At 34.4% G+C, this 24,676-nt stretch overlaps 2 protein-coding genes across 8 annotated transcripts in view; one reads left to right on the top strand and one right to left on the bottom strand.

The window, feature by feature from the left end:
* The window catches only part of LOC119640759 (transcription factor IIIB 90 kDa subunit), a 41,769-nt gene that overhangs the window by 2,959 nt on the left and 14,134 nt on the right, over positions 1 to 24,676 (top strand). The gene's annotated exons all lie outside the window — the stretch shown is intronic.
* On the bottom strand, positions 1 to 24,676 carry LOC119640757 (BTB/POZ domain-containing protein 6-B). Of its 7 annotated transcripts, none has more exons than XM_038038976.1 (7): positions 24,475 to 24,676; positions 23,507 to 23,751; positions 13,292 to 13,721; positions 2,096 to 2,590; positions 1,889 to 2,036; positions 1,126 to 1,800; positions 1 to 1,057 (listed from the first exon to the last, which is right to left on the bottom strand). In XM_038038976.1, exons 3-7 carry the CDS (start codon positions 13,665 to 13,667, stop codon positions 502 to 504), a joined length of 2,250 nt encoding a protein of 749 aa, XP_037894904.1. In that variant the 5' UTR covers positions 13,668 to 13,721; positions 23,507 to 23,751; positions 24,475 to 24,676; the 3' UTR covers positions 1 to 501. The 7 variants fall into 7 exon arrangements, with proteins under 7 accessions (XP_037894904.1, XP_037894905.1, XP_037894906.1 ...); XM_038038977.1 differs by having other exon boundaries at positions 23,507 to 23,704; XM_038038978.1 differs by having other exon boundaries at positions 23,507 to 23,704; positions 24,492 to 24,676.

Below are 24,676 nucleotides of genomic sequence, written 5' to 3'. Positions count from 1 at the left end.
TATATATACATATATATACATATATATATATATATGTATAAATATATATATATGTATAAATCTATATATACTTTGTAAAATTCTTTAACTTGGTATTTAACTGCTATTATAACTGCTATTATATATGTTCCCACATTTACCATTTTCACATGCGTATTTGTGTTCATGTGTATGCGTGTGTGTGTACCTGTATCTACTAAGAAAAATGACTACTTTCCCTACAATATTTTCTCTAATAGATTTTGTTTTCTTTTTGGATGTCACGCTTAATAACGTCAAGCAATAAAATCCAAAAATAATGCCCGCAATAATTTTTGTGTTTGTATATACGGTTACTGCTGTCTTTCGTATTTGTTTCGTAACTATTTTTAATATATAATAGTATTTAGGTATTAATTAATAATAATAATAATAATAATGATGAAAAACCATGTGTTGCTTTTGTATGTCTTTTTTGTTGTTAAGTGTTGTTGGTTGTTGTTAATGACTTATAAACTAATTTCAATTAGTTGAGGTTGCCGCTTCTGCTGCTGCGTCGCCGCCACCGCCACCACCCCCGGATAAAATGTCATCGCAATTACCAGATAATTCACTGGAATTGCGATTACTTTTATTTCCAATGCCAATGCAACCGTCCATATCGCCCACAGGACTGGCGCACATTGAATTAGGAGGTGAATTCATTGAAGCTATTGCTGTCGGTCCGTAAAATATCAGTTCTGGTATCTGCCCGCCTTGTACACCAGTTCCATTAGTACTTTCCGAGGAGCATTGGAACTGAAATGTCACATTGCCCATGCACACCTCAGACATGCCTTCTTGGCCGAAAAATGATAACTCAACACCGTCCAATATCACCGAAGCTGTGTAATAACATTCCGGTTCGATTTGTATTGGGTTCTCAAAGAATACATGGAAAGTATTGCTCGAACCGTCCGAAAAGAATTTCGTATCGTTTTCAGCCAAAGTGCGTCCTAACCGTTTTAATTCAATTTTAACATTATAGGTAGCAGCTCCAGTCGAGGAACCGTATAAACCGAAACCGACTATGAAAATTCTGTAAAAATATTCGAAATCAATTTAAAATTAAAATATTCCGTGCGTCTCGCGCTTTTTTTCTCTTACCTCTTATCCACCGAAAACTGTATACTATCACAACGGCCGCGATAACGCCATTGATTTGAGCGATAAGCACATGATTGAAAACGATGACAGACTTGCGTTTTCAAACCGGCCCTTGGCTTAATAGGAAAGTTTAATGACGGTTTTGATTTTGCGGTAAAATGCAAAAACATGTCAATTGTTTCTTGGGATGTTAGTATACCTGTCTGTGCTACACCGTTGGCGAACTCGTCCAAGGTCATCGTAGGTATACGTATTAAATGCAGTGCCTGGCCGAGTACTTTGCGCATATTTTGAGCCGTCTGATCGATACCCATTTTTTGGCAGCAATTTTGAGCCCAATTTAAGGCGGCTTCAAAGAGATGAATCTCTTTACAATTTAAAGTTTCGCGCCATAAAATCGATTCGAATGTTTTTAAATCGATATCGACAAAATCTTCCGATTTAATGGCCATTTCGGCTTGGGCGTCGATTACTTCCCAGCAACGCTGCATCAGTTCGGGCTCTTCGAAAAGTCGCGACTGACTGAGAAGTAGACAAGCGTTTTTTGCCGTCAACTTAACTTCCAAATAGTTGACACAAGCTCGTGCCAAATGCGGTACTATGTACTTTTTGGCCGCGTATAAAGTGGCCAAAATATTATCAGGTTCCAATTGTATTTCATCACAATATAAATATCTGCAAGTAGGTCGGGTAAATAATAAGCCCAGTTTTCCAAAAAAAAAAAAAAAAAAAAAAACAAAGAAAAAAGTCTATCAAAACGAACCTTAATAGTGTTAAAAAGGCTGTTGGTTCCACATCGGGTACTTTAATTTCTTGTTTATTTTCGGCCAGGCCGCCATAAAACATGGCATAAAATACCGAACTGCCAGTGGCTAATATATACTTATGAGCTGGTATCGTTTGTACCGTATCTGCGTCCGATAGAATGAAAAATTTATTCTTGATTGCTTTAATTTATGAAAAAACTCACCGAAATCCCCACCCACTATAAATTTCACATCTGACATTAACTCATTGTTAAACATGGCTGCATTACGTTCCAAGACTGTAGCTTTGGTTGCTTGCCAATTGGGATCGGCTGTATCGCTGGCATTTGACACACCTGAATTTGCATAAGACATATTGCCTGCTGCTCCTCCCGAACATACATAAGAACCGCTGCCAGTGGTAGCAGCTAAAGCATTTGAACTTGACGGCAAACAGAATGATGTTGAACTACTTATCGCACCAGGCGATGCTAACGGTGAAGCAGGTGCACTAATCGGTTGTGTTATTTGTAGATTATTGATTTCTCCACTTGCTCCACCGGATGACGTTCCAACCATGCCAGCGCTGCTTCTATCATTTCCGCCCGTTGAGACCCCACCAGAACCACCGCTGCGTGATGAGTGCTGTTGTTGCTGTTGATGGCTCGAATTATGTGGCGGTGAGAGTAGCAAACCATTGTTATTATTAAGAGTTTCCACTATATAAGTTGAGGGGGCGGGCAGCAGATTTTTTTATGGAGAAGAGAAAACACACTCATTATTATTATTATTATTATTATTATTATTATTAATGATAAACGTGCGTTTTATCTTTCCATCGAGCTTAGCATTTATTTTAGTTTATGTCTGACCTTCAATTTCAATTGAAACACTTTCATGTTTATCGCATCACTAAGATTAAATTTATATATAAAGAAGTGTTCTTATAACCGTCTTCCGTCACATATATAAATATCTTGCAAAATTATAAATTGTTTTCACATGTTAATTTACTAATGGAATGGAGAGGACGAGGGAAAGAGACAGACAGAGACAGACAGACAGAGAGAGAGAGAGAGAGAGAGAGAGAGAGAGTTTTGTATAATATTTTGTTAAGTTTAGTCCAAGGAGAAATTTCTCAAAATTAATTTTGTTTTTTGTTTCTAAGTTAGCTAAAGTGCGTCCACCAAGTTACATGAAGAACCATCGCTGATTCTAAGTTTCAATTAAGAGCGAGGTGGTTTTAGGTCTGCACCCAACGATACCAATACGTTAGTTTTATACTTTTCTTCTGCCTGTCGCTTTCTAATAATCAGCTCTTTCAAGCGCTATCAAAATCCGTTGTTATAGTAATTCCCTTATTCCATTCACAACAGTAACAATTATTAACTGAAGCCCTCCCAAAATATGCTCATCCTTATTAAATGTTTTCATGTCCATCCGTCCGTCCATTTTCGCTCACAGAAATGTTTGACATTTAAAACCTGACGCGTATCAGGTGGATATGAGGTAGAGATTTTCCCAAAATTATTATCAATAAGTCGGCGCAACGTTGAGTATATATGAAAAGATTTTACAGGCATACGTTTTTAGATTGGTCAACTGACCTGCAAGGGATTTTGCGACAATTGAAAAATGATTTGTGTCAATCATCTGGATGAAATAGATGGAGTGTTACTTTATTTGCATGTTATTTCTTCTCCTAATTGTAAAATATATACACAATCTTCAAACCTCTTTTAAGTCCGCAAATTATTTTTAAGAAGCTCCACTCTACCTCTTCAGTTATTTATAACAATAGATAAGGAAGTATGCTTAAGTATAACATGCTTATGGACCAGTAATCGATGAAAGGATATTTTCGGTCAATTCTACTATTAAGGGTTTTCGATCACGAGTTGTCATGGGAGAGCATTGGTAAATAAATAATTTTTGCTTTTTATATGTACTTTTTATGATGACCGGTATTTGGAATATTGATTCAATGGCGTCTTTAGTGTTCTTGTTTGTGACTGAAATTATTGTTAACGTAACGGGGGGGGTAGGCGAGTAATCAAGCAGTCAAGCATAATTGAATTGTCTTGTAATGGTTGCAAGTAATCAATGAAATGAAATTTTCAATTGAATGCATTATAGAAGCTTTGGAGAGTGCATCGTAACATTTAATATTATAAAAGGATATTGTAGATGCATACATTTTGAAAGGGTCAAAATTAAATTTCTAATAGGCAGAGAGCAAATAATCCGTTGGACGGTTAAACCCACTTGGAATGAGTGGATGGCAATGGTTACCGATTACTTAAGCGAGAATGTTGTTTGTTTAAATCTCACACTATATTATATTTTGGCCTTGCGAGCGGTTACGAGTCATAAGAGAAATGTGCGTTCTTCTTAAAGATAATTCTTGTGCCTTTGTATCAATTTTGATATCGGAATTCGTTGTCGTAACAAACAAGCTCCAATAATATCACAAGGTTGTTAAGTCACACAAAACAACAAACACAAATAAAATCTCTGGTGATGGCCATACGATGTTGCTCGGAACACGGTTATAAGATTACAGGAATGCGCTGATAATGAGATAATGACAATAACTAGTACACGCTCCAGTATTCTTATTTATTTCGTATATTTTCATTTTCTTTCTGCTGGCTTGAGCATAGGCGAATTTGTCCTCAACTGATAAATTCAAGAACAAGACAGACCGACACGATAATTAATATAATTGCAATAAATCGGCCATCAGGACTTTCATTAACTATGGAACAAAGGCATTATTACATTGAAGTGCAAAAAACCAGTATTGCGAGAAATCGGACCTTCCGGGTCTGTCGGTTCGTAATAAATTTTGCGTTAGCACAATGACGCGAACAGTGTTGATTTTCTATTATTAACTTTTCACCGATTGTTGTGGTTTCTTCAGAAGACTGTTTAAAGGATTTTCTTCACTTTGCTATAAGCATTTTTTTTTTTTTTACATAATATTTTCAAAAGAGTTTGTCTAAAAATGAAGTCCAACAATAACTAGTAATAACTGCTAAGCTTTTATTTCACTTGTTTCGCTTATATAACACTCATTTATTTATTTTTTTATTACCTATGGCATCGAAAATGTCTATAAAGCGATATAAAACCATGAAACGAAATGTTTAAATTAATTTTATAACGATTTTTATAACAGAAAGTCGTAATGAGAACAAAGATGAAAATTTTTGTTTTTTTTATATTTTTTTATGATTTCTGTGCTTGTTGTTGCTGCTGTTACTTCTGCTGGTTTGCACTAATTAATAAAAAGTATACGTATATGTGAAAAACTTTGCAGCTGTTTGTTTTGGTTAGGCGCGCGTGCCATCACTAAAAAACAAAAAAAACTAACGACAAAAGACACTGTACTCGACACAACGGACGCAAACAGAAACTCAGATATCTATTGACTTGAAAGAAAAAAAAAACGCCGCGAGTAAAACATTTCTGCCTCTGTTTGTGTTGTCGTCGTTTCTTCTCCTCTCCTTACTTTCCCGTGAAGTATTACAATTTCTTTGCTTTTTTCTTTAATTCGAATGCAATCGAAAATAACCGCATAAAAGCAAGAAAGTGTTGTGTGGCGAAGGAGCAAAAAAAAAAAAGAAAAAACTGAAAATCAAAATCCATGACACCCTACCCAAAAAAAAAAAAAGATAAAAAAGCACTAAATTGAGAGAAAAGCATACAAAAAACGAATGTTCCCCACAAACCTCTAAATACACACACGCACACATTCGTACATACGTACATGCATACACACGCCAAAAGATATATTGCCTACATATTTATCATACATAAGCAGCACAAACATGCATGACAGCTATATCTATATCTAGCTGGCTTTTACCATTGGTGTTTATTATATAAATGCAATCATACACGACGCATATACGTATATAGGCGTAATGTATTACATGTTGTGCCTCCATCTCTCCATACATTCAATGTATTTATATTTTATTCCTGGTGCTCCTCAGCTCTCTTTCTCGAAAGCGTAATAGTGCATGTGACCAAAATAACTTTATAACGGCGGCGCATCTTCATTTACGTACGTATGTATGTATATATGTATGTATGTTCCGGTTGCTGTCTTCAGCTCAGTTTTCTCATCCCATAAAAACCAACATAGGCAATAAAGCGGTATAAGTGTACGGAGCTCTGAGCGCTTCGCCACATTTAAAAATACTTCCCTACATATGTAATTTACGAACATTTACTCGCAAGTCTGAAAAAATCCCTTGACTTTTCTACACACCCTTCCTTCTTTTCGATTCTCTTGAAACATTAGAAATTATAAAAATTCTATCTCTTATTGTCTGTGCAAAAGAAGTCTTCTTCAACCGTAAATGGAAAGTTTAAGGAAAAAATAAAAAAAACATTTCATTGCTAGTGTTTAAAGGAAAGCACAAAAAATCAATAAAAGCAAAGCCCCCTTAAGAGCGGGCAACAACTGCATCAACACAACATATATCATTTCATATTTGCTTTTTGTTAGCTAATGTAGGGTTTTTACTGTCTTTTCGTCCGTTGTGCGTCTCCTATTTTACTACCGCTTTACATTGAAACAGTGAATTACATGCATGCAACCCTTATTTGTTCTATGTTGTATGTAGTGACGTAGACAAAATGCTTTATTGTACTTAGGTGTTTATGGTTAACCTCTCTTCATATGTCTGTTTAAATGTATATGCTTTTAAAAAAATTGTCTACCATGTCTGGCATTTAATGTGGCACCACTTCAGCATTTATTTTCCATCCCTTTTATGTGCTATATCGCAGGTTGCCGCAAATGACTCACCATTAATCCAGGCATTCATTTGTGACATAGCCTCTTGATTTCGTTTTGTTGTAATCCATTGAGCCATTGCTTTTATCTTCTTCTATCCGCTGCTTCGCTTTCAAAACAACTAAATCGCCCACAAATTCAAGCTTACTTTTCAAATAATTGATAATTATTTTTATTCTTTTTCGTACACTTTAGTTTTAAGTTTTATTAACTTTTAAAATATTGAAAATATCTTCCATTTATTATTACATTTCTTCATTTATGTAATTTTCCTCCTTTTTTTCTTGCTTTCAATTATTAAAGAAAATTTCTTGCGTTCTAATTGTATGCTCATTACATTTATTTGCTTTTCGCTTTGGCACTTTCGTAAAAAAAAATAAAAAAAATTATTTACGATCCTTGCCATACATATATATGTAATGACGATATAAAAAAGTATAGGTAAGAGTTGCCATGACGTTGTTTACATGCATTTTGTTTGACGAAATTAGGGTTGCCCCACGCGGGAACAAATAAAAATATCGTAAATTGCATGGATGCGTTTTTAATATTTGACAGAATAATGCTTTTTACTGCCGTCAGTTGGCGAATAAAAAAATTGTTGTTTATTTTGTTGAGTTTGAGATGAAATTCTTTTTGCCCTCTAGAGATCGTTCATGACTACGTAGTGTAATAATTAATGAAGTGAATGTGTTTGTTTGTTCGCATAAATAAGCGGTTTTTAACTGTTTAATAAGATTTCATCCATACACAATACACACACACAAACAAACGCACATATATGGGTATGTATTTGAGGGATGTGTAAATCCTAAAATTAATTTTTTATACCTATCATCGAAAGGTTTTCGTCCAAGGACGACGGCTATTCAAAATGATTCGGATTGGGCCACTTTTTCGACCACTTCTCATATAAGGCCTCAATTTTGGGAAGTCCTCATATTCCTCGTACTTACTTGCTATACCCATTACCGTAGGTTGACACATGTATTCATTTTGCCAAAACGTTTGCAGTTTGCAGAGATTCCACAAAGTATATGTATTCTTGATCAGCGTCAAATTCTAAATCGATTCAGGCATGTTCGTATGTCCGTCGGTCCCTCCGTCCGTCTGTGTAATGTCTGTTATAAGCATTTCCCTGGCCGCACAAATGAAGCAATCGAGTTCAAATTTGGCAGAACCATTGGAAGTTCTTGCAAGCAGGATGGTATTGGAAATTGGCCATATCGGTCAACTGAGGACGCTTCTGTTTTTCAAAAGGAAAAAAAAATTGGTTTTTTGCTCATTACCCATAAACTATAGCAGATAAATAAATACGAAAACTGGAGCGTATATTCTGTGGGCGATGCTGTAGCATCGTGTGTATAAAAATGGAGAAAAATTGACCACGCCTACCCAATATTATAGTCTATTAAAATGTAATTTTGTTTCCCATACCGTCGAAAACTAAAGGATATAAATTGTTGGACAGTTTCAAATTTAGAATGCACTTAACCCCGTCCGTCCGTCCGTTTAGGCAACTGTGTAGTATTTATGGTAAGCATTCTCCTGTTAGCGAAAATGAAAATATCGCTTACACATGAAAAATAGGTACGCATCGCGACTACGAAGTGTGCGTTCACCGGTTCAATTCTCATGTCCGCTTGAGTTCACTTTGATCGTGGGTATTGCGAGTTTTCAGTTGGTAGAAACAGACCACTTATCGATTGGGCACTTACACTACTGTGTACAGCCACATACTTCCTATTTCTTTAACTTGCCTGACTTCTTTCCGAGTATTATCGTGTTGCACGGACAAAAAACGTTCCCTATGTGATTGGTTATATTAAAAAAAAATAAATAAATAAATAAAATGTGCTCGCAAGCGCTCCCAGCCAGAATTGTTTTTCCCTACAAAATTTCGAAAATAAATTGAATTTTTAAAATCGATTTTATGAAAAAAGACATATATAAATTTGAAACGGCACAGCGATTCCATTTTGAACATAGTCATGTTTGAAAGTATCGTATAATCATATGAATATTCATCCCACACAGTCATCACAATTTTAATGGGCAAAAATCTAAGCTATAACCAAATATACGCTTAATTAATTGAAAATTTAGAAGTTTTTAAATTTGTTTTTTTTTTCTTTTTTATTGCTTTGCTTCCGCCTTTTTCAATAGAATTTTAATTATACGCGTTAAAGATATTGCAACCATTGATTGTCATCTTATTAAGGACGCAATAAATTTTGCAATTTTTTCATTTAAAATAATAAAAAAAAATATATAATTTAAATAAGATAATGTGTTTTGTGTGTGTTTGAACCATCTGCAATCATCTTTAAACGTCATATGTAAATTGTATTGAAAAAAAATGAAATTTTAGAAAGATATACTGCTCGATTAATTTAATCCTTAAGCCTCTATAGATCGGTTTTTTTTTCTCTTTTTCAAGTCTCAAATTTGCATAAACAGTTGAAGAACTCAGACAGTTGGCGCGTACGCCACAAAAATCGACAGGGTTTGCCTACAGATAATCGGCGATGAGGATAAAAAATCCGATAGTCGTGAAAGTCATCCAATTTTCAGACACAGCTTCTAAGCGAGAAGGTAATCATCAAGAGAACAACACATTGATCTAAGGGTTTGCTTAGCGACGTGACAATAGTGCGTTCAAAATGTAAGGGAATGTTTTTTTTTTTTAAATACGCATTATTTCCATATGTTTCTTATTAATATCGGGGCGAAATTTAATGTAATTCGTTTTGTTGGTTTGGTCTTGTTTTCTATTCGTTGGAAATTGTAGTCCGCAAAATTTTCAAAATGAACGGTTTTATTGTTCAAAGTGCTTGTTTTGTTGAAAAAAGTGCTTATATGAAACTCTATTAATAACGAAACAAAAACACTGTAATGGGGCGCTGCCTACCATCAAATACCCTAAACCATTTCGCTTTATGCAGTTATTGATATGACGAGTTTTCAAAATGAAGTCTTACATGAGAAGTGTTTAAAAAATTGGACGGACGGATACACAAGCTTAGATCGATTCAGAGAGTGTTTCTGATTGCATCGATGTGTTAAAAGATAGGTCTATCTCAAGTCTTTCTATCCGCCCAAGCTTGACATGAACTTGGATCACACGGATGTAGGGTATAAAAATTTAATAGTTGATGTAGATGCATTGAAAACGTCAACATAGCGTATTGAAATAAATGTCTTGTCAGACGTCAATGGCAGCTTTTAGTTGCGGTAATTAATATAACAGAAAAATTTCACATTAATATACGAAGCACGTATTATGGTAATGAAAATTCTCCTTATTTTTTGAACACTATGGCATATTAAAGTTATCTGATAGAGCGGAATTCTTAAGAAGCTGCCGATGTATCCATAGTTGAGAAACAACTTTCGAAAGTAGTTTTAAAATGAATATAATTTTCTTTTATCCAAACAATGTCTGTAGCAGTAAATGGCTAAAGCTGTTTTTATACCCTCAACCACTTATGATACAAAACTATAAAAGCGACACCCAGAAGAAGGGGGAATGATTCTCAATCGGCCCAGGCTTGCCTGTCCGTTTGATTGTTTTGTTGCCTTGTGTTCAATCTATTTTTTAGACATTTTCATGAAATTTCCTAGACTGGTATTTGGTAGTAGTGGTGGTTGGTTCGCCAATGTAGTGTTTTCACTTGTTACACGTGATTTATTTGAGATAAGTTAACATTGCTTGCAGTTAAGTCGGACGTATTATACCACATTCTGATCAATACATCGCGAATAGACGAAACTCTTACTCCCCTATCCTGAAGTCTACGGAGCTTGGATTAAGTAAAACAGTCCGTATATGCTTATGATTAAACGGTCTTCTCATTCTATCTTTACAAATGCGATAAGTCATTATCAACACTAGGACCTCAAAAAAGACCGGCTGCGAAGCATATAATGTTCCAAAATTTGTTGGCGGCTTTTATTATTCAATCACTTTTCCCCTACGTGGTCTCGTTTTGATGACATTTACCCATTTCTTTCAGTTTGACTAGTGTTTTTGTCGGTTTACCACAGTTCAAGAAAGGAATATAGGAATCTGAAATTTTATCTAGACCCTCTCTAATCGATTAAGAATGTAATGTTAATAAACGGGCATGATCTGTCTATGTACACGTGCGCAATGTAGAAGAAACCGGTAGCAGGTTCTTCGAAATGTCCTCAATGATCCTTTTTGGTAGAACTGGGTACATGCAAAACGTCGGTAGGGGAGTGCTTGAGGATAGAGTCGTCTTAACTTTCTATTTCTACAAAATGTAAACTGTGTAAGAGGAAAAAGTGGTCTTTAGGATGACAATGAGAATTTGGACAAAGACGTCAAGATATAGATTTGAAAACTTTTCTGACTTTTTTCTATATCAGTGAGTAGTGCGTCTTTGCTAAAAGAAATCAACAACTCCGAAGATATATTTGGAAAGGAGGGGGGGGAGGTGTGTTGTAAAGTTCAATGAAATCTGTTCCGCTTTATTTGGGCGAAAAGAAATGAACCAATGAATCGTTAGGGACCTATTCAACGCAGCTCGACTGTAAATCAATATTGTATGCAATGTTTTGTTTTATTTAAAAATACGAATGCTTCACTAACTACAACAATTTTTCTTAAAGTTATCGTCACCCTCGTGCATACCAATTGGAGCGATGAGCAACGCGTTTAGCATATTCGATTAGTGATACTTGCGACATCTTTGTTTTTTATTTTATGTAATATGTATGCTCGCTTCTGAAAATTTCTACAATTGTTTGCATTTGTTAGATAATTTAGATCACATTTGCTATTGTTGTTATTGTTGTTGTAGTTGCGGTTGTTGCTTTTAATAAAGTGCGAATGCAAGCAAAACGATTTTGATGGCGTTGTAGATACAAAATTAATTCGTTTTTTTTGTATTCTTTTTAAATGTGTTTTATGTATGTGCATAAACAAATAACAGCTAATCAAAAGTTTTTAGGTTTAAGGTGTGTCAGCATTTGTTTTAATAAGAAATAATATATGAAAAACAAATTGTTGTATTTGTATTTACATATGAAGATGTTCGTTCGTTTAAAGCAGACATACTTTTAACCAAGAAATATATTCTGGGGAAAGCCTAAAACACATACAAAAGAACTATTTGTGAATTTAATTGTGTCCGTCCATCGGCAGGCTTCAATTAGCTGAGGGAGAAGCATTAATGAAAGAGCACTTTGTGAGAAGGGAGAAATTTCGATCGGAACAAATAATGTCTGTCCGTCTTTCCTGTGTGTGATGTTAAAAGATCTATAATCATAAGAGCAAAAATTACGCTTACCAGTAAAAACTTATAGACGAAGTAAGTTATGTCCATCTTTTATATCTGAGTGACCTATAAAAGACCTCTAATCGCGAAATGAAAAATTAAAAATTAATACCTTTGCTCAAAAAAAGATACTTAGCAATCAGATGCATCGAACGAGCCAACTGTTAGAGGTTAGGTTAGAAATCGTAGAATGACTTACAATCGCAAAAGAAAACTTTTATTAAGAGGACGTACTTCGACCAGTGTTAGATTCCTGGCGAATTCAGTTTGTGGTCTGTGGGGAATATTTGAAAGGGATTGCTTGCAAATACGAAGTAAATAATTCATAAACCAGAAGATTTTCTTGATTAGAGAAAAATTTAATTATAAGCATCCGTCAGTAACTATCTCTGCTCTTTATAGCGATTCTCATGAATCTCTATTTCAACTTGAAAAAGTTGAGGTGAGGTATATACGATGAATACGGTCTATTTGGTATATATTGCAGACCCCGCCTAGAATTGAGTTCAATGAGTTAACGGAAGCACTCCCAGTTAGACGAAATATTTTACAATTGTCATATATGCCCTTTCAAGGGGAAGAGGGCATCGAAAATTCGAGTTACGGTGAACCTAAAACCCTCAGTTGAGTTTTCTTTAATGACCACACACAACCTTGGCATCAATATTGTCGTTTATCAAATTTTGATTTTTAAACAGGGAAAGCATATCGCTGAGTAGCAATGAAAATCAATTAAAGTTTTCTTTTATCTTATTTTGTGAGGGTTCAAGGATATGATCGCTTGAAAAACTTCTTTCTCTCAGCCTCCCTAGGCTGCAGCATAGCTATGTTCATCTTCTGAAACTAGTTATTCAATTTATTTGTACGAATGCTGCTGTTGGCGTGTTTGCGTTTAGCAAAAGTCGTGTCGATCAAAACCCACTACGTAGTTAAACAAGTTATTTGACCTTAGTTGTATTTCGGTTTTAATAACAATTTCCTATAAATACTTAAGCATAAGCAAAGTTATGCTTTTATGTGTAGACAAAACCCAAGTTTGGCTTATGTTGCGTTTGTTTTGTTTGTTGTTACGTGCTTCTGTGGTTTTTCTTCTTTTTTTTTTTTTTTGAAATATTTTATTGTTTATTAATACCACTACCCGAGGTATGCTAACAGAATTTCTAATTAACTTTAATTTATTCGGTTTGACTTAAGAGGAGACAAAAGTTTAGCTTTTTTTTATTTTGTTTAATAATTTTTGTTTTTTTTTTGTTCATTTTAAAACTTACGCTCTCCGAATGAATGACTGGCTATTAATAATTACTTACTATTTAAGTTTCTCACAATAACACGCGATTGATTTTCGTTGTTATTGTCGTAATAATAATGCTCTTGCTCTTGCGGCGGCTGTTGTTGTCGTTGTTGTTGCTGTCGTTCCTGATTACCATAATGAGCATTGGCTATTTCTGGTTCATAATTATGAGCATATGCGCTACCCCAATGATCATTAAAATCTTCCTCCTCCAGTGTGAGTAAATGATCCAAGATTTGAACACCACGCTCAAGTGGCCCATGGAATTTATTAATAAAATCCGTGATACGTAATTGTAAACCATCCGTATCAGCGTTGCAGTGCGTTGTGGCCCAATAAAATAAATGTCTGCCCAAATGACTGCTTAAATGATTAGCGAATGCTTCAATCATTTTCGATCAACAATCAATTGAATGCAAAATTCTCTCATTATGGGGCAGGTCAGTCTGTCGTAATCAAACAAAGAAACATATATAATTTTTTACATTTTTTTAACAAAATTTTAAATCTGTAATTAAAAGAAGCTGAAAATTATTTGCTTTTTTTTCTTTCTTTTTCTTTTTAATACACACAGACATAATATTTATTTATTACTATGTGTTCATTTTCTCAATGCAACTTTCTTAGTTGTTGCGTGAAACGTTTGTATGTAAGTTTTGCTAAATCAATTCATTGCTTTCGCTCTGTCCCTCGCGTTGAAAACATGATCAAGTTGATCAAGGCCGGTTACCGTAAATGCTATCAAATCACTCGTTATATGTTTTGCCTGATCCCGTATACTTGTCGCGTTACGTTATTCAAGCAAACATTATATAATCAATGAAATGTAGGCTCAAACATAGTCAGTCAACTATCTCTGCTGGATAACCACATGTAAGAAGTGGTCAAGTCCTTTTTCTAAAAAAAATCTAGTCACCTTTTTGGTATCAGTAACATTTAGACTAGACGTCCAGTTGTTTGTAGAGGTACAGCCGATAATCTTCGCTTCTCGCTTTCCTTATTATTTTCTTTTTTCTTAATTTCATCAAAGAATGCTGTTCCTCAGTTTAAAGCAAGGAAGAATGCTGCAGTCAAGCAAGAACGACCCCACACCACTTTGTTTTTGTAATTAAAAATACAACAAATGTTGAGCTAAATTTAGAAGCCTTCAAAGTTCAAAGGCAAAGGTTTTATTATTTTTCACTTGCTTCCGTCGCAATATATCACAAATTAGTCGATATCGCCATAGAAGGGTTTGCTTCCATGAGAACCCCTATACATTATGGTGCGGTCTAAAAAATAGATGTATGCAATCCAAATGTTCTATCGTTGATTTACTAAGGACAAATTTTCATCATAAAATTTTAACACATAAACCTTTTCGGCATATAAAGCTTCATGTTATCGTTGGAACCCTTATTTGGATTGGGATCCAAAAAGGAGACCTATATGATCTAAATCCGCTAAGGCTGGTTTCTAAGTCACATTATTGCTGTGAATGAATCTTCATTAAGAAGTATTGAAAACGAGGACTTTTTAGCATTTCGATTATATGATAAGGAGTCAAAAATTGACCGCATCCAATCCATAGTGTTCGAACCAATTTGCATTCCGAAATACTATTACTAAGAGTACTTTTGTCCAGAAATTTTAAAAATTGCAATATTTTCTCTTGTAACAACCTAAAAAAATATGGGGAGTGGTCGAATAAGGAGACACTAGTGCACCGAACATATCTGGAAAGTTGCGGCTTGTACGTTGGACACAGAAAAATAAGACAGTTGGACGGACAGATCGGCTTAAATTGATTCAGAAAGTGAATCTATATCAATTGCAAGTCTTTCTGGATGTACCAGCGGGGTATAAAGACTGCCTTGATATTATTAGTAAGATTTCGTATCATATTTTCAGAAATTGTTTATTTTGTTGTTGTGAAAAAAAATATGTGTCCTTCAAGACTCGCACTTTTACATCTCAAACCTCAAATGCTAATAAATCTTTATTTTTTTTTTTTATGCAAATTTAGAAAAATAGTCCTGTTTTTGGTGCATTGGCCGGAGTGACATTATTTTCAATGGATTAATACCGCCATATCCCGCCGTGGCATTTCACTTGCTTTATGGCAATCTGTGGTTGGTAGGGAATTTTTTAAATTGTTGGTCTCGAATAAAAACCCTTTGACTTAGCGTTTTAGTTTAATGATGGCCTCAATACTTGGCGTACAACTTAGATCGATATCCGCTGTAGGTGGGAAATTATTAATGAAAGTGTAAATCTAGCGAAATTTTAATTTCTCTCTACTAAATATATATATATATATATATATATATATATATGTATATAAACATGAAAATTATTTAGCCGTCTTTCCTATACGACATCTGTACGACGTGCTGAATATGTCGTAGGTCGCGATATTATCATGGAAACAAAGTCGAAATCGTTGAATCGACTGATTAGTAAAAAACAGTCACATATCTGACCATTTCATCTCCTTCTCATGTGAGTTATGCATACACATAAAGTGTAAAACTTTTAAATTGAAGAACTTGAACTTGAAACTTGAACTTGGAACTTGGAACTTGAAAAGCAAGCTAAAAATGACTTGAATCAAATCGAGGATTAAACCCAAAGAACCCTATGTAAAACGAAAAAAAAAAGAAAACTAAGAATGCCTTTTATATCATTTATCTGACTTCACTGGATGCCAACCTGAAACAAAACGCCATCAAGCTTGAAGATTCGAAACAAAATTTCATGGCTCCAATCTGTTTCGAGTTAACTGCGATTCAAAGCGCGTGACTAAAGCGAGTCCACTTTTGCTCTAATCAAAAATAATTGTGATTTGTGAGGTCTTCGATGCTTATTAATCAATACTTAACATAACTTATAGCAATCAAAAGCGTCAGAGAATAGAAAGATAGGGTCAACGCTTGAATGGATTCAGATATTCACTCATACCACGAATAAACACATAGGGTTTATGAGATCTCCGGAGGAGCGTATTCCGAATAAAACAAACATATCTGCACCTTTTAGGGTAAACATGAAAGGATCAATCGTTAAATAATAAACTAACGGTGCTTCAGTTGCTTCTTCTCCTATCTACACAGCGAGTGAGAACAGATTACTAAAACACTACGGCGCAAGACTGAAAAAAGGTACCTTACGTTCTCTTCTAACGAAGAGCAGTTCATCCGTATCCCCTCAATGAAGTCCTACTTTGGATGCTTTTGTCTTTTGTCCCGCTAAAGAGGAGTCTGGTAATAAAGTTTTGTTGGTCTTTTGTTGCCTCGCTTTTCAGCGTTAAGTTGCTTACTTTGGGAATATACGGGTGATATTTTCGCTTGATAGTGTGGATTAAGGTCTTTTCATTCCATATTCACGTAATTGGAGTTTTTTTTCGCACTACAGTGCAAGTGTCGTTGGCATGGAAATGGCTCATTAGAATTGCATTTAGTATACTTCGCCCTTCTCTTGATTAATATTCTAAATGAAATTAACCCTTAAGGCCCTTTAAGAAAAAAATTATTTCTTTTTTTCATACAAAATCGACTTGAATTCATTATCATTTGTTTCTTTAATATTGTTTTCTTTAGCATATATGAACAACGGCTTTTAAGCGTGGCACAGACTTTTAAGCTTTTGTTCATACACGTTGCTACGACTTTGTACACGTTAATAGCACGTGAAAGTATGCGAAAGTTTCGAAATCGTTCGCTTTCTATGTCCATTAAATGTCATTTGTCAATGCGTTCGTAGATCGTGAAATATAAATAGCAACAAGTTCTCTTCAAGTGTTCTAAATTCATTCATTATTATGAGTTTGATATTTCTTAGGGAAATTATTTCTAAAACTATTCAGACGCTCGATGCACGCTGGTATATAAGTGACAAGTTACATGACAATAGCCAACCTTACGACAATTTCCCTCTTTCTTGTGTATGTTCATTCTATGTATATTCCAAGTGCATTCGTCCAAGAGTTTTGTCCACACACCGTATGAAGGTAAATGAGTTTTGCTTCTCCTTTAAATGGAAAAAGTTTGCTTCATATTTAGCTATAGTTGTAGTAAGGTTTTGAATCCTTTGAGGAGCGACCTGTGCAATCAGTTCGGAAGTAGTTCATGAAATCCATTGTTCAGTTATCTTAACATCACCTCCACGAGAGAGGACTCAACGCTTTATGAAATGCTTATGCAATTCTGCCGAAATACTTATGGAATTTCTTTGGGAATTAATGAAATTACTTCTACCATTAAAACTTCTCTATTAATTGGTGTGTTTGTGTGTGTGGATTAAGATTTTTGCAAATTTTCATAAAAGAGCGCTTTATTTTAGAGAATTTTATTGAAAATCGAAAACAGCCTGCAATCGTTAAAATTATACACTTGAGGTTCAGGAAGCTTCGGTGTGCATTTTGAATGTTTGCAGATGCAATTATTTATTTAACACGTCAAACACGTTTTTTTTTGTTTTTTTTGTTTTCGAATCTGTACAGCACTAGATATATTATTTTTGTTATTATTATATATATATATATATTTTTTTTTTTTTTTTTCTGAATAGCGTATGCTTTAATTTCTAAGTACACCTGTTAACCTAATATTTGAGACTTGAATGTGTTAAGATATAAATCGCTTGTTAAATGATTTCATATTGCTTTATTAAGTATGTATCGGTCTTGCAAATATTAAATAGATAGACAGATAAAGATAGATAAATCGATAGAGAAGAAAGAGAAAGGAAGGAAACCAAACTTGGATCATGATAAATGGCAAATACTTGAAATTAGATCTGATTACCTGTTAGGGTATAAAGCCATTACGAAATAACCCTTCAACTAAATAAGATAAACAAAATTTTCTTTAGCTCAAACAGAGTCTTACGTTACTCAACAGAGCGTTCACCTCGTCTCTTGTCTAATATTCTCAAATACATACATATTTTATTGAAAAAATATAAATCTGACGCAAATCTTTTGTCAAATACCAAAATACCTCTTTTTTGTCAAGGGGAGTAAGAATAATATGTGAACGTCAATTTCTGGAATGGGTTGAACGGAATACAATTTTTGTGACAATTAGTTTTGTTATAAATAAGGCATTTAGACAATTGCGAACTTATATAAGTACAGTTCATATAATATATTATACAATATTTATATATATATATATATTAGGTTGTTTGGAAAGTGATTTCGCTTTTTTCTTTTTTTTTTTTTTCTATGAAAATGAAAGACAACTTCCTCTTTATAGTGCCATTTCATGTGATTATGAACAGTCGGATTCGACATGTTTAATCTGATTGCATCAATGAATGCTGCCGTTATTTCGTCGTTATCTGCTCCAGATGGTCTTCTACAACGCGGTGCATCGTCAAGGTCATAATTGTCGGGTCGAAAATTTTTTTAATCCATTTTGGCCCTGACATACTGTCAATACCTCTTCTAAAATATGTCGGAAATCTTTCTTTTCACTTTCCATGTCAGACAACAATCAAACCTTTTCACGAGCAAGCCTTCCTATATTAGCTCTCATAACCATACAAATGCTTAAGTCGTTTAACTTTGAAGTTGGTTGAAAAAAAAATGCTATTAAGTCTTCTGTTGACGAAAAATGAAATACACGAATACACGAACACACACATGTATACATAAAACTTTGCTTATTTATAAATCTATATCTATATCTCTACATACATATAGATTTTCCCATTGTCTTTTCGTTTATGGTATTTGTGCCCGCCTCTCCTGAAATTATACTTTAATTGCAAATTGTTTTTGTTTAATTGAAATTTTTTCAAAGTCATATCCATTCAATCCATTTTTATTGACACTTAAACAAAGGTGATAAATGGCTTAACTTGCTACTTGTACTATTTAGTACTATTTAGTGCTATAAGAGATGTTATAAAGATTACCTAATCTTGATAAGTGCAGTATTTAAAGTTGACCCCCCCTCCCCCGCGGCTGCTGATGTCACCGATCTAAAATTTACAACAAATAAACTTCGATACCTCGACTAAGATGTTTAGGTAACCTAGTGACTGCCCGAAGAGAGCAGTTCTCAAAGCTGGTAAAAATGGTAAGGCGAGTGTGTTTACAGATGTGATCGATCAGCTTACACAAAGCCCACATAATGCAAATTCCAATGCATTAATTTCGGTAGTCTAGCCCTTAGCTGTGCATAGCAAACTGAAATTTAATACCATTGTTACGTTTCGTACTGAGTCGACGAAGCGTCCACAATGTCAGTTATTTGCCCTACATCATGACACCTAAAAAGATGGGACAGTGGCATTTTATCTGTTGAATTGCCAAATTTGATAAAGCAATGGGATATATAGAGAGATGTTTTCAATCTTTCTCCTCTAATTCGTCTCAATTTTAAAAGAGAGTAGTTCTTAAAAAAACTTGTTCAAAATTCCATATCGGTAGCGAGTGTGTTGAAGGCCTTAGGGTCCTATTAAAAATTTATGCAGAAATTTATGTCGGTGAAAGGCATAGTTTGCAGAGCCCATTATTTTCACAAAAAAATAAATCGATATCACGAACAAGATGATGGACTTGATCTACTCGTTATAAAACGTTTGCAAAATTGTTAACTTATTTATACAAATTCGGTTAGGTAATCATTGCTAAGATAGAAACAAAAAAATGTTTATACAAAAATGTTAATTGCTCTCTTTATATGCCTAAGGTAAACAAAAACCTACCTAGTTCGAGTGAGTTGATGTTAAATTCGTCTCCAAGTGCATTATGAATGCAGGCGGATTAACTCAGGTTCTCAAATAGGGTTAACTAAAATTTCTTTCTACACCTGATATTTACTCTATCTAAGACTCGTTACATGGTTAATAAGATTAGAACGAAAAAGTTGCATTTATAATCAGACTTGCATGTGGGCACATCTGTCGTTTGGAAGCATATACTTAGTATTAAGTAATAATTTTTTTTTATTCATTTTTTTTTATATTTGTGTTTATAAGATGACTACTACTTCTGGCTTTATTTTGCTCTATTACAACACATACTACTCATTAATAATAATTTATGACGTTTGTCTGTGAGAAGTAAATATAGGAAAAAATCCATTTTTTATTATTATTTTTTATTGTCTTATGCTCTTCTTTCTAACTCATGAACACGTAATACTCAAGCGAAGATTGCGTTTGCTTTTCATTTTATTTATTTATTTATTATTATTATTATTTTTTTTTGTTTTTTCTTACAATTTTATCTAACAATTGATTTTGTAAAGTTTTCAAGAAATGGGAAAATAATGGCGCCAACTAATAAGCTTTACAGGCTTTATCTAACTATCAACAATTCATGACGTAAGAGATATGTTGAAAACTGATTTTGTGATAGGTATCATTAATCTCGTGATACAATTCTCTTCAAAAAATAAAAATAAATATATAAGAAATCAGTGTTGTGAGAACAATAACGACAAGCAATAAATTGCGTTTTAGACCATCCACTAATTAAAGATTCTATCTGCCCCCAATGATGATATTGATTGCACTTAGATGCCTGAAGCGCAAAAGCAACAATCGGTGATCTTTTTGAGATCGGAGTTAGATTCTGATTTTGACTTAAATCCGTGCCTTTGTCCACTTATATGTCCGTCGGTTTGTCCAGTTGGTTCTATATCCGTCTTCCTCATCGTCCAAGAAAACTTTTTTTCTATTACATATTCATTCTATTATGGGTATCCAAGTAAGGAAGCGTGGATCTAAGAACTGCTAACGGGACGAGAGCATAACAGCAGGCTGTGCGAATATTTCGCGAACATTGAAAATTCATGTGGATATTAGTAAAGTGTAATCTGGGGTGGATGAAATATCAAGCAGAAGTGTGACGAATGTCAGCGGTACAAAAACTTTGCTCCCTTTGGTTTTTCTTTGTCTCCCATAATTGTGTGGATGTTCAATACGGAGGTGGAAGGATAAGCCATGCCTTCCCTAGAAAACATAAAATGATCCACATCCATGGTATTGGTCTGGTCCTTTAGGAATAGTGTAATATAGCGTAATTGAAGGGGTTTGTACGATGCTGCAAGCTACGTTAACGCTTCATATCAACCTGTGTATAATCACTCGTTCATGGCAGAAGTCTATGTAAAACACATAAAGTAGCCCATGTATCCCCCAATCTATCTGTTTATCGGTTTTCGGCAAGGATGTGGTTAGAGAGGAAGCAAGCATCTATCAGCACAGGTTCATTTTTTGGCCGTGTTTGTACAGCAGTCAAGCAAAGGAAATCTTGCAAGATTAGTCCTGACAGACGCGATTGTACTTTAACTGGTGGAAAAGACACAAGTGTCTGATTGTAGATTGATTAAGATCTCCCATCAAGGATAGACAAAAATATTAATTGTCTTTGGCAGAAAGGATGGCTTACTATAGCAGATATCTCATATTGGATTATCATGCTGTAGCCTAACTAGCTAATGCATTCCCAATCTAGGAGAAGTGACTGTGGTCTAAAAATTTATAATTCATATATATTAACATTTACTCCCCGTTTCCCCGAAATCCTTGAATTAAGTTTTATACCAACTGTGAAGATATCTGACTGTGTTTCATTCTGTCTGTTTCTTTATACACAGACATGTGTCTATATGTCTGTTATCTATTATTAAAATGTTCAAGGCTGTAAAATTTGAAATAGAGAGATAAAATTTATTTGATTTTTTATAATTACTTAATAATGTTCAAAATCTTTAAATTAAGCCTTGAGCTGAGAGATTCATTCGCGATATAATGAATAGATTGTAGAAAATTATATACGAAATATAGGAAATTAAATTATTAAAAAACTATTTATAGTAATCTTAATAATTAATATGTGACAGAAAATATATCCACCATGGGCAGTATATTAAGTTTCTCACACAAAAATACCCTACGAAGAACTTACAAGTTAAAAATGTTTAAACAAGTTTTCTAACACATAGGGGGAAAAAATGGAAAGCAGCTCTTAACCACTTCACGACGTACGTGTCGTGTATGTTTTTCAATTAACGTGTGGGTGCGCATTGAAACGCCTGAGTCTGCGTAGCGTTCCTCTGATATCTGAAAGTTTCAGTATCGCAAGAATTGTGATCAATCTGTCATTATAATTAAAACGTGGCCTGACTTGAAAGAAACCCTTTATTACTTAATATTTTCGCTAACGATGAACGAAAGCTTTAGTAGACAGATATGTATCTAGAGTTTAACGGAAATATTCATCAAAGTTCTACTGTATAAATATGATCCCTAAGAATACCTTAACTCGCTCATAAAAAAAAGAAGAAAGAAAGAAAGACGTCAGTCTGCTTTTTCCAGTAAAATTTATTAAGAATTTAAGACTAGACAGTTAATGCTCTTCAGCAGGCCTTAGCAAACTAGCTTGAGATAGCTTGCGGTTCTAGCGCCTGTGTCGCCAAGTCGCCGGTTTTTACTTTAGCTTTTGCCACCGGTGCAGGCAGATGGACGGACGGACGCCAACGGCTTAATCCATATGTACTACCCATTCGCGCACTGATCAAAAGTAAGCATTACTTGTGTCACCCATAAGTAATCAATTATTTGCAGAGACTTTTTCTTCCATTTAATTCTTTACCGGTAGTTAAGGCAGTTGAACAGTTTTGCCTACAACAGCCTGTGTAAATAGAAAACATTCTATATAAAAGTGTACTTCTTTTTTTACTACCCTATAAAAAAAGCGCGGCGAGCGTATATTCAGAGACCCACATTCATCATAGCATACTGCTTCACTTTCGTGCGAGCTTTAATCGAAAGATCAACAAGTGCCGACGTTGGTTGAGAAGGTTTGCTGTTAGTGATTATGGGATGTCTGACACGCCTCGGAGAGAACAACCGTCCTCTTTTATTTGTACTTTATTTACATAGTGTTCGAGAAAGGTTCCTGGGTTCAAGTACATCCCCAACTGTCGGTAGTGTTTGCAAAAACAGGGACATTCATAAGTGCGCATATCGCAGAGGGGTCCCAAGTTTAGCGTAAGATAAATGCCTTAGTCTTTTCATTTGCACACAATTTGCGGGTTGGGTATATATATATATGTCCGATTGCTTCAGTGTATATATACCGAACTAACTTATCAAAATTTTCCAATAGTCGGAAAAAAAGAAAAAATCAAAAGGATAAAAGGATTAGTAGCTTTGTACGCTATAGCATTATCTGTGGTGTGAATTAATAGTTTAAGCTTCACTTATATAAATTTGTTTTTAATGCACTTACACAATTAAATTAATATTTATTTATCATTTATTGAAATGCAGTCTCTTTTTACCGGGGTTTTTATATTGTTTAATCCATTAATTTATAAATATTTTCTTATATGTTCACCCGTTTGATATGAATTTTTTCCATGCATCGAAACAGTTATTGATTTTTTAAATGAATTTGGATTTATGTGTTATAAGTATGACTGCCACGCTTTAATAAAGCGGAAATTTTTACATTTTTTATGCCCGCTACCGAAACTTAATCAAATATAGTAACTTGGTCAACACGTTTGTAACCAGCAGAAATAGGAGTCTAATCGAACCGAACGCTATATATGAAGTATGCTTTAGAAAGCGTATTACTATTAGAGATAACTTGAAAGACTAAAGGCTTAGAGCACTAGCATTCGGGGGTTGTCGGCACTATTGAACAATATAGCGCGTTTGCGATTTGAAACCACGACCGATATTGTTACTTTACTCGACTACTCGAGCGGAAGACTAGGCCAGATTGTAAGAGTAAGCAAAGAGAATGAGCGATTGGAGGGAAGAATATTTCTCTCGAAAACTTAGTATTTCTAAGTTAAACTTGGACTTAGTACATGGCTAGACTTGGCTTTATACGACGCGCCTGTTTCTTCGGCCGTCCGTTCATGTGGGGAATAGAAGAAATACAATCGCTTAGGATACAATCGAACGTTTTAGAGATCTAGTCTTATAGAAATTTTAACCTTCAGTGCGTTTATCTAAAAGAGGAGATGGAAGAGGACCAACGCAGACGTTCAAAATGTTTGCGATCTTTCCATTATTATTAAAGTGGTGACGTCTCTTAGGCAGTGTCTGATAGGTGTCAGACATTTGTCGCAAGGCGACTCTTCCGATTTCCATTAATACGCCAAACCGTATATATGTGAATTTTTCACAATTTTTATTTTTACTATGATTTTTATTAAAAGAAAAAGTAAAAAAAAAATCACACACCACCATAACATCCATACGTTAGTCAGATGTAATTGCCGGTATAATAATGTTTATGTAATTTTCGTTTTTTCCACAATTGTTTTTTCGCTCACATACCGAGCGTAATTATTAAGTATAAGTAACTTAGTGAATAAATTATTTATTGTTTATCTTTTATTTATTTACTTGTTCAAAATTTTGTTTTGTTTTTTACATTATTTGT

Source organism: Glossina fuscipes, unplaced genomic scaffold (assembly GCF_014805625.2).
Source record: "Glossina fuscipes isolate IAEA_lab_2018 unplaced genomic scaffold, Yale_Gfus_2 127, whole genome shotgun sequence".
NCBI classification, from domain to species: domain Eukaryota; kingdom Metazoa; phylum Arthropoda; class Insecta; order Diptera; family Glossinidae; genus Glossina; species Glossina fuscipes.
The sequence above is the reverse complement of the archived record's forward strand: the minus strand, read 5'-3'. Positions and strand labels throughout refer to the sequence as shown.

What these genes read in the sequence shown, in the direction of transcription:
- LOC119640757 (XM_038038975.1), bottom strand. Translation starts at nt 13,667, where the DNA reads ATGATTGAAGCATTCGCTAATCATTTAAGCAGTCATTTGGGCAGACAT. An exon ending in GCCTTTTTAACACTATTAAG is followed by an intron (nt 1,801 to 1,888) that starts GTTCGTTTTGAT and finishes ACCTACTTGCAG; the next exon opens with ATATTTATATTGTGATGAAA. An exon ending in CAGTTTTCGGTGGATAAGAG is followed by an intron (nt 1,058 to 1,125) that starts GTAAGAGAAAAA and finishes ATATTTTTACAG; the next exon opens with AATTTTCATAGTCGGTTTCG.